This window comes from Maylandia zebra, linkage group LG3 (assembly GCF_041146795.1).
Source record: "Maylandia zebra isolate NMK-2024a linkage group LG3, Mzebra_GT3a, whole genome shotgun sequence".
Taxonomy (NCBI): Eukaryota; Metazoa; Chordata; class Actinopteri; order Cichliformes; family Cichlidae; genus Maylandia; species Maylandia zebra.
In genome coordinates this window covers 37,463,100-37,478,674 of record NC_135169.1, presented here as the reverse complement: position 1 = coordinate 37,478,674, position 15,575 = coordinate 37,463,100, and the positions used below count along the sequence as shown (strand labels likewise).

Sequence of the window (15,575 nt, the reverse complement as noted above, 5' to 3'; positions counted from 1 at the left end):
ACAAATAATCCAGTTCATTGCAAATAAAGATGCTGTTAATAATAAAACTGATAGTGTGATAACCATCATTTGTCATGTAGCCTTGACATGTAGCCGGAAAGTAAAACAGTACTCACTGACGAGCAGGTTAATTATTAATTTGTAGCACGTCACTTATGTATCATTTGTAGGGAGTGGAGCCTGCTGGGGCCAAACATTGCCCAAGTGCTGCTTCTGTGCATGATCTGACACGACTCTGTGTTTTAAGGATCTGTGAATGTGAATCAGTTGGTTTTTGCATATGCACCAAGTCTTTATATAATTTATTTTCATACAGGTTAAATTGAACTTGAAAAGTTTAGAATAACAACAAGCATGTTAAATGACACAGATTTTATTGGACAGAGTTAAAAGGTTTTCCAGATGATAAATAACCAGTATGCTAACGGAACTCAGATTTTCTCATTTTGAAATATAATCTAGAACTATAAAATCCAAGCTTAAATTAAAATAAAAGACAAATTGCTGAGGACAAAACTGTGTGGTGCTGAAAAATTAATACTGTTTGAAAAGGTAACTGTCATATTCACTCAACACACAACAAAAACGGTTGCATCTTATCCACGGACGACCTGCGTGGTGACCACCGTCGAGGCAGCAGGGTGCTGGTTTTCCCTGATCTTCAGCTCACGATTCATCTGGCACCAGACACAGTGATAACACCAAAATATTTTGCAGCAGTCATCACAGCACGAGCCCTGCAGGACAGGAAAATTGAAGGGGGGGAAGAGAGGTTCTCATGTATTTAGAATTTTTAACAGCAGTCTTCTAGACGCACAGCTGAATGGTGAAGGTCAAGCAGCTTGATAAAGTCTGCTTCCTATTCAGTTGTCACCTTGTCTCTAAATCAAGATCAGAGCCGTAATGGAAATTTTACATCGACCATAGAGATCCTAAATGAGGAGGAGGAAAGGAGTTGCACTCAGCAGGACAATATAAGAATATAGGATTTAATTCATGTTATGTGGCTAAAAAATGCATAAAACAGAAGTTTAAAAACATGTTGGGGTGAAGTAATAATGAATTGCACTCCATAGATTGTATGACAATACAACCAACTGACCTGTCCCTCTCTGTCATGTTTGCACCTTTTGTTTTTGTTGGCTTTGTACATACAGGTAGTCAGCTTAATTTAAGCTAAATACAATAACCTTATCCTCCACTCGCATACTTACAGGGATGTTGTAGTGCTCTCTGACAGACTTGCGAAGTAAGCAGGACACCACACAGCAACAGTCCAGGAGTGGCATACCGCAGCACCATCCATGTTTACTGGCTGTCTGACACTGCATGCAGGGGAAACACCAATATCCAAAGCAACCTTGAAGAAAATGTGCCATATCTGTATGAATTTACCCCAGTTTTTAATAAATTCTACTTTAACAATCTCTTGCATAACCTCTGTTTTATATCCTGGCTTCAGACACTCTGATACCTAACTGCAACCAAAGTCTGAGGAGGTGGTTGATGCAGAAATCCCTGCTGTTTGTAGCTGTTTGCTGGGTTCACTTACAGGTGTTCATATCAGAGCAGCAGTCACAGATGCCCGTGCTCCACTCCCCAGCCTTTTGACTCATTGCAGTGGTGGTGACCACCACCTGGGGGTTGGACTGGTTGTAGAAATTCATGCCTGAAGAAACAAGTGAAAAAAGGACATATAAGCCAAAGACACAACATGAAAAAAATTGACAGCACTGGGTTAGATTAAATGATAATGGGTTTAAGTGTTAGGATCTTTGACACAACACTTGTGTGTACACTTTTCGAAAGTTATATATTTTATATTTTTTAAGAAGACATTTCTTAAAAATGTTTTATGTAATGAAACTGTTTCCATACATAAAACAGTTTTATCATAGCATGTTTTCAGATCGCACACACAGCCTGTAAATATAAAATTACTGAGTATTGATGATTCAATATGTATTTATTATATTAATGTGTATACATAAAAAATGAAAAACAACATTTACAGCATGAAGGTCAAAGAAATTCTGTTTAGTCCGTGCCCATCTTGCAATTATACATAAATGACAAATATATGTATCATAGATTAAGTATTTTATCTTTACTCATGAAAACTCGTGACACATTTTCCATTTTTCTTTTTGAAAAATGCAGAACAGAAACACAACATAAACACTGTCCACTGGCTGGAGGCTTGAGTACTACATTTGAGTCAGACTCCTGCCTGTCACACAGCCAAACCAGACAGCCTGTAATCTAGAACATTTATAAGCACCTCTATAAAAGCAAAGGTTCTTAGTTTGTTGTCTGGAGTATCTGGGTGTGCACGTGTGTGTTACAGGTTTTATCTTTCACTTTTGATCCAGTTCTCACGTCAGGAACATCACTGTCAGCACTCTTAAAGCAGTTTTATAAACAGATAAAGCATTTCTCATAACACAGGCTCATCTGGGTCAAAGCTATTTTCCCCCACCTTTTCTTTTCCTTCCTGAATTTTCTATGTGTGACTGACCAAAGTGCTTCGACCACATATACAGTGCTTTTAATGCTACAGTCCTGAAAACACTATATCTTTCTGGGACTATTGTGCAGAGTTGTGTTTGTACCGATACTCAGACCACTGCTTCATCTATAATCTGTGTTTTGCTTTCAGCCTGTATTTTCATATTTTCTAAAGTCATAGTTTCCTTTTTTGTCTGTAAATAGATCGCAAGTAGATCCATCCATGTTTGGGGTCAGCCATATGCTTCCAATGCCAATTCTTTCATGTGAACGTGCTTGTTCCTGGATGGATAAACCGTAAATTAATTTATTGAGTTGATAACCTACTTTGTCTGTCTATCTTAGCCTAATTGCACATGTTGTGAGAACTGAAGCTGTAAATAAAGGATATTCCGGTCGACCTTTGTCCATAGTAAACAGTCTTGGCAAGATGGCTTTATTGCACCTATATAATGCAGTACAGCGACATTACGGGAGCTCTTGCAATAAAATAAAATGTAAAAAAAAGCAAACAAAAACACATTACATACACTCAAACACACAATCAATTTTACCTATATTTTACCCGAATTACACTATAATATTTAGCTACACATACTTAGCAGTACATATACTTTTATTTCAGATAAAATGTATGGAAATTTCATCTATTTCTAAAGATATTACACTCTTAATTGTGGGCCATATTATAAAATTATAAAAGACTTCTGTTTTAAATATATTAGCAATAATAATTCCATAACATATTAAACCTAAACTTCCCTAGCTAACATTAATCTACTTGCAGTCTAATGCAAGTCTAATCGAGTCTAACAGTCCTTAAAATTCATTAATTTCAAAGAATAACCTGCTAAACTCCCGTCTTATAACCTCCCTGTGCTGACAGTGATTATAATAATTAGATATCCAGATTTTTGTGCTATTTTTCTTAAGGCAGTATGAAGTACACGTAGACCCCATGTGCTGCAAATATTCCTTTGACTAGCTTACATGTCACAAAGACTGCTTAAATGCTTTAAGATGTTCATTAGTATCGAAAGTTTTCCTTACCTTTTCTCTGTTTCTGTGAGCTCTGAATAAAGTAGGAGCAAGTCCGACCTATTAATGTACATTGCAATGGGAGTGGTCAAGTGTGGGTTGAATGCTCTTCACAGTTCTGCAGTTCCGGTTTTCAAGGAATGAAAACCATTCCTGCAGAGGGTGACACATGTTTACTGCCCACATGCTTCCAGTCCAGTGTAAATGTACACTAATAAAACACTCATGGCCAAAGACGTTCACTTCCAATAAAACGAGAGTTAGAAGTTAGAGATATGAGCCATGCCAAGTTTAATGCAGTTCATAGTGTATGCTTATTATTACTTTATGAAAATCTTCTTGTTTTAAATTATTTGACTTGTACGCCAAATAGTTTGTGGTCTTCTAGTTCAAGTTCAAGTTTATTTATATATAATACTTTTAAAACAACAACTGTTGACCAAAGTACTGTACAATAAAAATAGTCAAGGCAGAAGACATAAAAAATAGGATAAAGTTAGAAGGGAATAGAATCATAGAATGATAAGATAGTAAAAACTATAGTAACAGACTCATAGTGATATAAAAGCCAAAGAATAAAAATGGGTCTTTAGACAGGTTTTAAAAGTATCCAGTGTTGGGGAGGCCCTGATATGGAGAGGCAAAGTGTTCCACAATTTAGGAGCAGTCACCGCAACTGCCCGGTCTTCTCTGTGTTTTAATCTGGACCTTGGGACAACTAGGAGCATTTTGTCCGCAGACCTCAAAGATCTTGCAGGAGTATACCAGGTTAGGAGATCAGAAAGATGTGCAGGAGCTGGTCCATGCTGCGTCTTAAAAACAAGTATTAAAATCTTAAAATCAATTCGAAAACTGACTGGCAGCCAATGTAATGATGCAAATATGGCAGATATTTGATCTCGCTTGCATGTGTCAGTTAGGTTGAACATTATTCTTGTAAAACAAAGGGGGGGCCCAGCAAAAGAAGTTTGGGAACCGCTGCCCTGGGCCATTTCACCTCAGTGAATCACATGATAATTTGGGGCTAGGCTTCACAATGGGTTCACCCAAAACCCTGGCTGATTGTGACCCACACCCATTTTCACACTTTGTGATTAGGGTCAATAGGGGGTCTTGGAGACACTTAATATCTGGGCTTAATATCTGGAACTCTTCAATGGAGATTGACAGACCACGTGACTTGCGCGCGTTGCATTGTGGGCACGAATGGCAGCAAAATCAAAACACTGCATGAAGCGCTAGCATTTCCAGCACCTGTAACCATCAATTCTGCAATTTTAATCCCTACTTGCATTTTATTTGCCCCAAAAACAGTTATGTACAAAACCCTGGTATATAAATGGAGCCCAGTCTCTATCGCATTGCAAATATTAGCCCACAAAGCCACACTAAACAAAGCAGCATAGTGCAACGATTTCAATTCAAATCAATATAGGACTTATTTGTAACCTACATCAACAATTATGATATGATAAATTACTTATTAACTACAACAAAAAATCTACCTTTGTGGAAATGCTTGGAGCAGACTAATATGTGAGCTGGAGTGTTCTGGAACATTATATTTAGTCTTCGAATAGCTGCAATCCAGGCCACCGTCACCTCTTTGCAACTTCAGAAACATGACTTGAACAATTTTTCTTCCACGAAGGAATCTGATAAAAAAAAACTATTTCTTTACCCGTCGGCTTCCCGTGGCTGTCATGCTACTCGCTATGGCAGTTAATAATACAACAGCCTTGCCATTGCCATTCTTTATGTCTCTGTTTATCTCTGTGTGACTGTTGTCTTTTAATAGCCCATGTGGGCTAGTACCACTTGCCACTTATACATACAATCGTTTGCGGTTTTACCCCGGAAATGACGTCACATTTTCAAACTCTATTGTTTTTAGAACTGAAGAAGCTTCACAGATTACAGATGAAAGGTCTCCAAGTTTCCTTGAAGACCTTTCATCTTTTCCAACAATTCTCAGATTAATTTGTGTTCTACAAATTAATCTGAGAATTGTTACAATGTTCCATTCTAAATCTGTTGTGTTCTACAACAGATTTAGAACTAGAGATGGACCGATCCGATATTACGTATCGGTATCAGTCCGATACTGACCTAAATTACTGGATCGGATATCGGAGAAAAATAAAAAATGTAATCCGATCCATTAAATATCACGAAAGCACCTCACAAAACTTGCAACACTCCGTAACTCGCCTCAGAACGTTAGCACGTTGGAGCAGTATGCATCACGTGATAGAGCGGCTGTGGCATGCGGGACCTGTCGGTGGTCTGGATAGCATGTGGAGCTTCGCTAGCAACCCGGCATTTCATCTCCGACAAAGTTATCCCCGAGAGAAGTAAAGCAAGTGTGTAAGTCCATCTCTGAATGTTTGTAAAGCATTCCTGCGTTAAGCTTAACAAACGATATATGGAGCAACTGCCTCTTCTTGCTGCTACTTCAATCATGAAACTGCTTAATGATCAGCTGATCGGCTTTTCTGTCGCGAGTCCTTCTCTCTTGTTTGTTTTTGGCCCACTTTGCACCAGAAAGAGGAAACCAGCGGCTGAACAACAGCAGCACGTTTAAGCTTGATAAGCTGTTGTTAGAATTTATTTAATATTACTTTCTACTCCAGGATCTTTTTTCTACGTAGCTGACGCTGGTAACTGTGCAGGGGCGGATCTAGCAAAGTTTAGCCAGGGGGGCCGATAGGGCATGAACAGGGAAAAGGGGGCACAAAGACATACTTTTCTTTCTTATTCTCATTTAAAATGTCTAGCTTTTAATAAATAATTATCTGACACCCAAAGTTTTAATCTGATGTAAAATGAATAGAAGTCAATTACTGTATATAGTAACTATTAAGTCTAATATATATACCCTAGTAAGCTATAATACTTTTTCCTTTGGGAAGGTACCATCTGTGCAGTCTGCAATTTTGTTGAAGAAAGATGTTGAATCTATTTAATATTTCTTGAAAAATAATTGATTTCTGTGCATTTTTTTTCACACTGCATCAAATTAAGGTTGATTACGTTGATTAAGCATCATGAGGTGGAGCGTGAGGGGTGGTTCCCTATTTTTTATTTATTTATTTTTGTTGTTGCTGGGAGTTGGAACCCTATTAGTTAGGCTGCTTAATATTTATGCTAAGTACTCTTTAAAATACCAGAATAGGGAGGATGGTGTAGGTTTAAGTTTATTAGATTGATCAGTATTGCTGAACTATGAAATATTTTTTTTTGCATACAGGTATAACAGAATAGCTTTAGTGTAGTTGTTGTTTTAAACTTGAGTATGAACTTATACAAAATGCCGCAAGATATTAAAAAAAAACAGTTTTGTTGATTAAAAAACACTATATCGGATTCATATCGGTATCGGCAGATATCCAAATTTATGATATCGGTATCGGTATCGGACATAAAAAAGTGGTATCGTGCCATCTCTATTTAGAATGGAACATTGTAACTTTTTTCTTCTTTTTTTGTCTTGTTTTAAGCTTGTTTGTTTTGTTAGGAACTGAACTCTCTGAACTACCTCCACTCCCGTTTCTCCTCAATCCACTCCTTTTTCCCTTTCCAAGAAGTCCATAACAGATTAATTCACATTATCTGTTCTCCTTCTCATGGGCCAAGATAACTTTCTTTTGCAAAAGATAATGAGAAATAAGAGATAACTCTTTATTTTCATTGCACAGTCACACCTAGTACAATAGTACAACGAAATTGGAAACTGTCCTGCGTCAGCACTATGCACAACACAACACAGTAATTTATCTTAATAAATAAAAATAATTAGTGTATGTTTATATTGCACATTATTATTAGAACTATACACAGATGCACTCAGCACACTTTCAAAAACGCAACGTCTCGTCTCCCCCAGAGATAAGCCCCACCACGGTGGTATCATCTGCTCACAGAAGTAAACGTGTCTCTACCAGACTGAAAGGGTGAGAAGATTGATGGACTAGTCCTCCAGTGACTGTACAAATATAGATGTATTTTTTAGTTGTTGATCATTTCATGATTTTGACGACAGAGATTTGCTGCTTCATTTTCCTCTGCCCTATCTACCGAGAAACCTGACGCCAAGTTATTTGCATACTAACTGTGATTGGATGTTTAGCTGGGGGGGGTTTCTCTGCCAAGTGCTTTTGTTAAATCTTGTCCATATTCCGTTTGTGGGTAATGTATTATTTTCTTTCACAACTTCTAAAAGTTTGACTTAATGGGGCAGGATGTTTGTTTAAGTGGGCATTGGCCACTCTTGCCCCAGAGGGGGCAGGACTAAAATGGAGCTTTAAGAAAGTAAAGTTTTAAAAATAAAAACAAACATACTTAAAACAACAAATAATGACTGAAGGGCTCATTTGAACAGTCCAATACTGCTCACTATAGTAAAACAGCTGTTAGAGCAATCTCACATCTTAACTTCGTGATCATTTTACAGCTGTCTTCTAATACTGTCTTGACAGTATACAGTATATGCTATTTGTGCTATAAAGTTGATATGAAGTTGGATTTCAGTGAATGAATCTAAGCATCATCAACTAAACGATTAATCTCTGCTACGCTTTAAGTAACATAACTCTGACCATGAGCACCACAGCCACTGTGCATGAGTTACGCACTGTTTACTCAGCAGTGTTTACTGTTACTGTTTACTTTATATCCTTTACAGTACTGGAAAGTGCGTTCATGCAACCTTTACATAACACAATGTTTGCTTACCAAGTTTGTTTTGCAGGACGTTTTACATATACAGAGCCAATATCCTTACCTTCCTCTCCTGTCTTTCTTATCTTTCTCTGTCTCTGAGTGAAGTTAGCTCTCTTTCCTTTTTTTTCACCATAACAACACCAGCTCACCAATAATAAATTATATGGTTTTGCCTTTTTCATCATTTTGTATACACAATTAGGACTGTCTTCCATGTGTTACAGTTTAGGCTCAAATCGGTTTGACGTTTGATGCCGTGCAATAACTCTCCTCAAATGACTTAAAATTTTTATACATTTAGAAGCATGAAACCGTCATTAATGGGCATAGTTGCTTCATCCAGTCTTCTTTAATTGAAAGACTCCTTTGTGCAGCCAAACACTGCCCTCTACAGTTAAACACATGTCAGCACAGCCTCACATTCTTTATTTTACAATCAGAATACTTTATTAGTCCCTAAGAAAAGTATGTAATGTGTTCTAATCAATTATTTCTTGATTATTGGTAACTTGTTTTTAACCTCCAGGAGCTGTTCAGAAAATAGGTGGTTAATATCAAATCTTCTTATGTTCTCTGAGCAGGCTGGGGGGTGAATATCGGCTGCTGCTCAAGAGTTGCATGCTGGGGTTTTTTCTCCATCTCCTGTCTCTTTGACAAAAAAGAAAAAAAGAAAATGGAAATTAGCATCTGTATTTTTCTTTATTGACATGTCTCTTTTAATCCTTTAATTGATGCTTGCATCTTGCACGAGACTTATAAGTACAGTGTATGTAAAATGAAATGAAATGAAATTTAAAATAAAAAAAGCAGTTACATTTCTGATCATTCTGAAAATGTCCTCACTATAGGACATCTTATTGGGTATTTTGTTATTCAAATATATGTCATTGTGAGCTGCATGTCTTGTGTCTTTAATTTTTAGTCAAAGAACAGAGAGATAACTCCCAGGCCTGAAAACATGATTTAAGATCCAATAAACTCAGAGAAAACTTGAACACAGCAGTAACTTTGTCAGACTGGTGATCCTCCACTGCCAGGAAACAAATGACAACTATTTAATACAGCTTCTGTAGCACAATATGTGTTCATCATAGGATTTCTAAAGGAAAGGTACTTATCAGTCTGGCATTGGTATTTTATATGAGATGTTAGTCTCATAAGACATACAGCATATCCTTGATATACCATGATTAATGAATGAGAATTCAGTAAACTCAGTAAACAGATCTTGCCACTTTCACTGTATGCCATACTGCCTATGAATCCTAATAAAATGGTCATGCATATTTTATTGTCTAGTGTCTCATTAAAAAAAGAAAACAGCCCTCATCTCAGTTTTGTACAATTGAACAGCAAATGTAATGTGTAATTATAATGGATGATGATGCTTTTAGTTTTTGTGTATATGAGCAGAAGCATGATTGCATTATTAAAGTTCAGGGGATTGTGAATAAACTCAAAAACAGGTGATCCTAGCTGTTGTGTACAACAGTCACGCTGTCAGATTTTCATTACAACTTAGTCAGTTGTCACAACCAAAATAATTGTTATTCGCTGCGATATCTGTAGCGCTTGTGAGGGGCGAAAAGAAAGAAAAAGGTGAAATCTTATTAGTAATTACATTATAATAAATGGTCACCATCTCATCCTGCTCAGAGAACATGACAAGATTTAACATTAACTATGAACTGCATTAACTACTACAGGTTACACACCTAAAATCATCAAGAAAAAGAACATGGGGCTGTAATAACATCTGCTTTGCTGCAGAGGGCAGTTTTGGTCTGTAAAATAGAGTCCTTCAAAGATTTATATGCCATATACATGTTTTCTCTTTAATTGGAAAAATATACATTATATAATTTTCCCAATATTCCAGTGTAATTTTATTCATCTACCTTCATTAACCTGGAAAACACCAAGTTGACGAAGGGGAGGGTGCTGCTGTAGGTGTTCCACATACATTTCCAGTTCTGACAGGAGCAATATATCAATAAAATGTGGGGGGGAAAAAAAACGCGTCAGGGAAATTTTCCATCATTTCATCACAGGATGACAGCAAAGGGAATGTGTAATCAAAGCTGTATCAGCTGCTCTGGCATTGACGTAACACCTAATAAACTAGTTGGTATCTGTTTCCACGCAAATGAACAAATTCAGAAAATGTGTAGTAACGGTCAGAGATGGCAACATAAAACATCTGTGACTGTGACATCAAGACTTCTGGAAAAATGTAGCTCAAACCTGTGGTGTTTTGTATGGTTGAGTGCAGTCAAAACTGTTGTGTCGCAGTTGTTGCTGTTGTCAGTGTAACACTGAAATTACCTGAAATAAATTTTGTTGTTATTTGGAATGGAAGGTGGAAAGAAGTCCCAGTTTAGGGGGATGATCTGTGGAGTAAATTAATACAGCAGAAAATATAGATATAATTCCCAAATGTAGACGTTCAAAACTCAGATAACTGTCAAACAACACATTATATGTCACATTGACCTTACCACCCATCCTGCTTGAACGAGTACTGCAGCATTCAAAACTTTAATTTGCGTAAAATGTTTCAAGCACTTCAAGATCTGATATCCTTAGCCCTGCGAAAGACTGGCGATCCCCGCCTCTCGCCCTTTGGTAGCTGGGATATGCTCCAGCTCACCCACAACCCTGATAAAGATGGGTGGATGTAGATCTGTTATCTCCGTGTTGGTGTAGTTTCTACATCATCATAACAGTGTTGGTCCAAGATCAACATTGCAGCTGACCAATCTCGTTGTCTAAGCATTCACTTAGCATTAAGTAACTAAGTAAATTTTTATTTATATAGCACATTTCTAGATAAAAGATCACAAAGTGCTTCACAAGGTATAAAACAAAAACAGACAAAGGTTAACAAAATGCAATTCTAAAAAGATGTGTTTTTAGTTGTTTTTTAAAAGTGATCACTGAGTCCACAGATCTTAAGTTCTGAGGAAGAGAGTTCCACAGTCTGGCAGTGGCAAAAGCTCTGTCTCCCTTGGTTTTGAGCCGTATGCTGAATAACAAGAAGGCCCTGATCACATGACCTCAGGGACCTATTAGGGACATAGGGCTGTAAAAGTTCAATGATGTAGGCTGGTGCTTGTCCTTGAAGAGCTTTAAATGTAAGAACCAGTAGCTTAAAATGGTCTCTGAATTCAACGGGGAGCCAGTGCAGCTGTATAAGCAACAGTGTTACATGAGAGTACTTAGGTGTTTTTGTCAGAAGCCTTGCTGCAGCATTTTGGACAATCTGCAGACGCTCCAGGGAGTTTTTGTTTAGACATGTAAACAGTGAATTACAGCGGTCCAATCGCATGAATAACAATCTCCAGTTCAGTATGAGATACTAAAGGGCTCAATTTATAAATGTTTCTTAAATGATAGAAGCAGGATCGAACCAGAGATTTGATGTGGACATCCAGGGTAAGAGCAGAATCAAAGGTTACCCCGAGGTTCCTGATAGACGATTTCACAAATGTTGAAAGAGGACCAAGAGCATTCATTATGTTAGGTACATGTCTGTCTGGAGCACATACAAGGACTTCAGTCTTTTCTTCATTAAGTTGGAGGAAGTTGTCAGCCATCCAACCTTTGATGGATTCTAAGCACTCGTTTAGAATCTGCAGCTTAGAAACATCTTCAGGTTTAAAAGAAATATATAGCTGGATGTCGTCTGCATAGCAGTGGTAGCAAATGTCCTCAAAGGGGCTCAAAATATGCTGGAGAGGAAGTAGATATATTAAAAACAATAAGGGCCCCAGCACAGAACCTCGTGGCACACCATAGGACAGGGACGTGGAAGATGACCTGTACTTAGAGACCGCCACAGAAAAGTATCGTTCATAGAGATACGAGGAAAACCACTCTAAGGCAGACCCAGATACACCAACCCAGTATTTCAGCCTTTCAAGAAAAATGTAATGGTCAATGGTGTCAAAGGCTGACGTGAGGTCCAACATTAGGAGTACAGAACATTTTCCTGCATAGTTTTGCATCAGAATGTCACTGGAAACTCTAAGAAGGGCTGTCTCAGTAGAATGAGCTCTACGAAAGCCAGACTGAAATTTGTCAAATATATTATGTTTGTCTAAAACTGCTGTAAGCTGCTTGGCCACAACCTTCTCTAATATCTTAGCAATTAACGGTATTTTTGAGATTGGTCTCTAATTGCTAGTGAGAGATTGGTCCAGCGTGGGGTTTTTTAACAGGGGGTGTATAGCAGCAGTTTTAAAATAAGCAGGGACTTTACCAGACCCCAGTAAGGTGTTAACTATGGTGAGCACACAGGGACCAGGGACTTACATTACTAATTTTTTCTAGAAAGAAAGAAAGAAATGTTTCACAGTCTTCATTAGAAGAAATAATGGCAGCAGGTGGAGCAGGAGTAATAATATCAGTAATAGTGTCAAATAACACCTTAGGATTACCTCTGCTCTTTGAAACCAGATGAGAAAAATAAGCAGCCCTCGCATCTCTAATTGCATTGCTAAAAGAGGCTAAAAGATCCTTTAAGTAAAGGAGATGTACACATTTAAATGAGTTTTCCTCCACAAGCGCTCAGCTTTACGACAATCACGTTTTATGGAGCGGATATTGTCATTTAGCCAAAAAACAATGGTTATTAAATAGATCTGTTAAAAAATCAACGCCGTTTTGCGGGGATAGAGTTAAATTAAAAGCATCCGAGAAATTCTCCGCTGTGGAGGAAATTATGATGCGCGAGATAATTGTCCGGTGAACAGGAGACAAAGGCTCGTGAAAAGACATGTTAAAAAGAATAAACCAACATGACTAACTCAATTTGTCCATGTGCAAAAGTAACTTGAATAATATATCTATTATATTGATTAAATTAACAAAGAAAGCACTTGAAATGATTACTATTTGTCCCAGAGCTGAGTTTTATAATAACAAAGGTTTTTTTTTTTTCTTTCTTATTTCTCCACATTCCAAAGCCATGACAGCACAACAACATGATTGATCAGTTGCAATTTTGACCCTAGAACAGCACAGTTATACTGCTGCTGGACATCAGATACACCGTGTTTCAGTGAAACATGTTACTGCTGTGTTACTGCTCTCATTAAGCCAGGTTTCAGCAGAAAGCAAAGAATCCATTTTATTGCAGGTAATTGTGTTGTTAAAATAAAGCTGATGACGTGGTAAGCATCATTTGTCATGTAGCTTTTTCCGGAAAGTAAAACAGTATTTACTGACTGCATAAAAATCATAAAAGAAGGAAGAAAGATGACGAGCCTGTTAATTATTCACTCGTAGCACGTCACTCATGTGTCCTTTGTAGGGAGTGGGGCCTGTTTGGGTCAAACATTATCAAAGTCACCGGTGCTGCTTGTGCGCGTGATCTGAGACGACTGCATGGTTTAAGGATCTGTGACTGTAGCCCAGTAGGTTTTTGTGTTTAGACTTTTGAGAAAAGGGCGAAGGTTTAAGAGACATGTTGATGGGTTTAGATTTTATTATTGTCATTTGTATTGGGAAATATTTAACCATATATGCTTAGAGGTGTATAATCGAGTGTGTAGTGATAGGATGTGTGATCTTTAGTAGTCTGCAAAGACTGTGTGTGCATTCCAGAGTGCTCTGGCATTCACACCCACACCCTGGGAGCATGGGAGAGGTCGTACCTTATTTTATTGTTTTATGGTAGGATAAACGTAGCTATGTCAGTTTTAGTCTAAGTGCCTTTTGTTTAGATGAACTGCTGGACTTCCAGACCAGCAGGTTTAGGGAAGTCATTTATGGGGTCACACTCTGACCCCACACACACACACAGACAAGGTATTCTTTGTCCACATGTATAGAGATTGACAGACCACGTGACTTTTGCGCATTGCATGCCGGGAACTCGTGGCAAAACAATCCAAGTACCTGCATCAAATGCAAGCATTCATTCTCCGGTTCCAATACCTTCTTGCTTTTTCTTTGCCCCCCCAAAAAGGTATGTACAAAACGAAGGAGAACAATGCCGGTCCGTACAAAGACAGACTTGATGAAAAGTCAAAGAAAGGATACGAGGAAAAAATCAAAGGAGTGAAAGGGTCAGACCCTTACGAGCACACAGAGTGGACAAAAGACGTTAGCGTATTGCCCAACTTTCACCACGCTCATATTTATAATTATACGGTTCTTGGAGTGAGTGCATACACTCATGAAGTTTAGTAACTTCAGGTCACTGCAACAAGCCCAGGTACAGTTTACCAACGGATGGGTGCAGGACCTTGAAATGCACCGTGAACAAAGGTAAGTTTACCAGTCTCACAAATCGTCTTCATAAATACACATTCGTTAACCGTTTATTAATATAACCTTTGAGCTCAATGGTAATTAATTAGTAGTGGAAATAATTTCTGGTAGCATCACAGAAATGTAGCAGTGACAATAATACTGTAATCGCACTGGGCAATTAGTGATACAAAAAACCTGTTTTATCCTGTGAATAAAAGTATATGTTTTTGTCAATGTACCATAATAACAGAAGCGAAACACAATATTGTGTCAGGACAATTCACTATTTATGCACAATAAACAAAGGAGCATAGCGCGACAATTTCTGTTCAGCGCCAGACTTGCGTGTAACCTATATCACCAATTATGTTATGAAAATGACGCATTAACTACAACAGAAGACTTGCCTTTGTGTAAATGCTTGGAGCAGACTAACCTGTGAGCTGGAGTGTTCTGGGACGTTATATTTGGTCTTTGAATGGCTGCAATCCAGGCCATCCGTTGCCTCTTTGTTACTTCGGAAACATGGCTCGAACAATTTCTCTTCAATGACGTAATCCGATAACAACCGATCTCTTTACCCGTCGGCTTCCCGTGGCTGTCATGCGACCGGCTATTGCAGTTAATAATACAACAGCTTCTTGCCATTTTTTGTGTTTCTTTTTATCGCTGTGTGACTGATTTCAATTGAAAGCCTGCGTGCGCTAGTACCTCTTGCCACGAGTTCCCAGAATCCTTTGCGGTTTTACCCCTGAGTGACGTCACATTTTCAATCTCTATACCTATATGAAACATCATATGTTAATGAACCTATGCATATTCATATAACCACAATAAAAGGAGTGCTATGGGGAACCTGGCTGAGAGTCTGACGGAGGTCAAGTGGGTGGAACGACACTTGGCTCCAGGCAGGTCTCCCTCATGCAGGAGTAACACAAAGAACTTCGCCTACTTGTGTCTTGCTTTCTGCTGTGTAGTAAATTGTCTTGAACGTTCCAGCGAATAGGTTTATGCTACAAACTTATCACGTCTCCACAGTTGAAAAAAGT

At 38.1% G+C, this 15,575-nt stretch overlaps 1 protein-coding gene across 1 annotated transcript; it reads right to left on the bottom strand.

The window, feature by feature from the left end:
• Positions 1 to 371: 371 nt before the first annotated feature.
• On the bottom strand, positions 372 to 3,601 carry LOC143417089 (placenta-specific gene 8 protein-like). The gene is made up of 4 exons (XM_076882724.1): positions 3,559 to 3,601; positions 1,553 to 1,669; positions 1,215 to 1,360; positions 372 to 737 (listed from the first exon to the last, which is right to left on the bottom strand). The coding sequence occupies exons 2-4, from the start codon at positions 1,665 to 1,667 to the stop codon at positions 597 to 599; spliced, it is 402 nt and encodes a 133-aa protein (XP_076738839.1). The 5' UTR covers positions 1,668 to 1,669; positions 3,559 to 3,601; the 3' UTR covers positions 372 to 596.
• Positions 3,602 to 15,575: the final 11,974 nt, after the last annotated feature.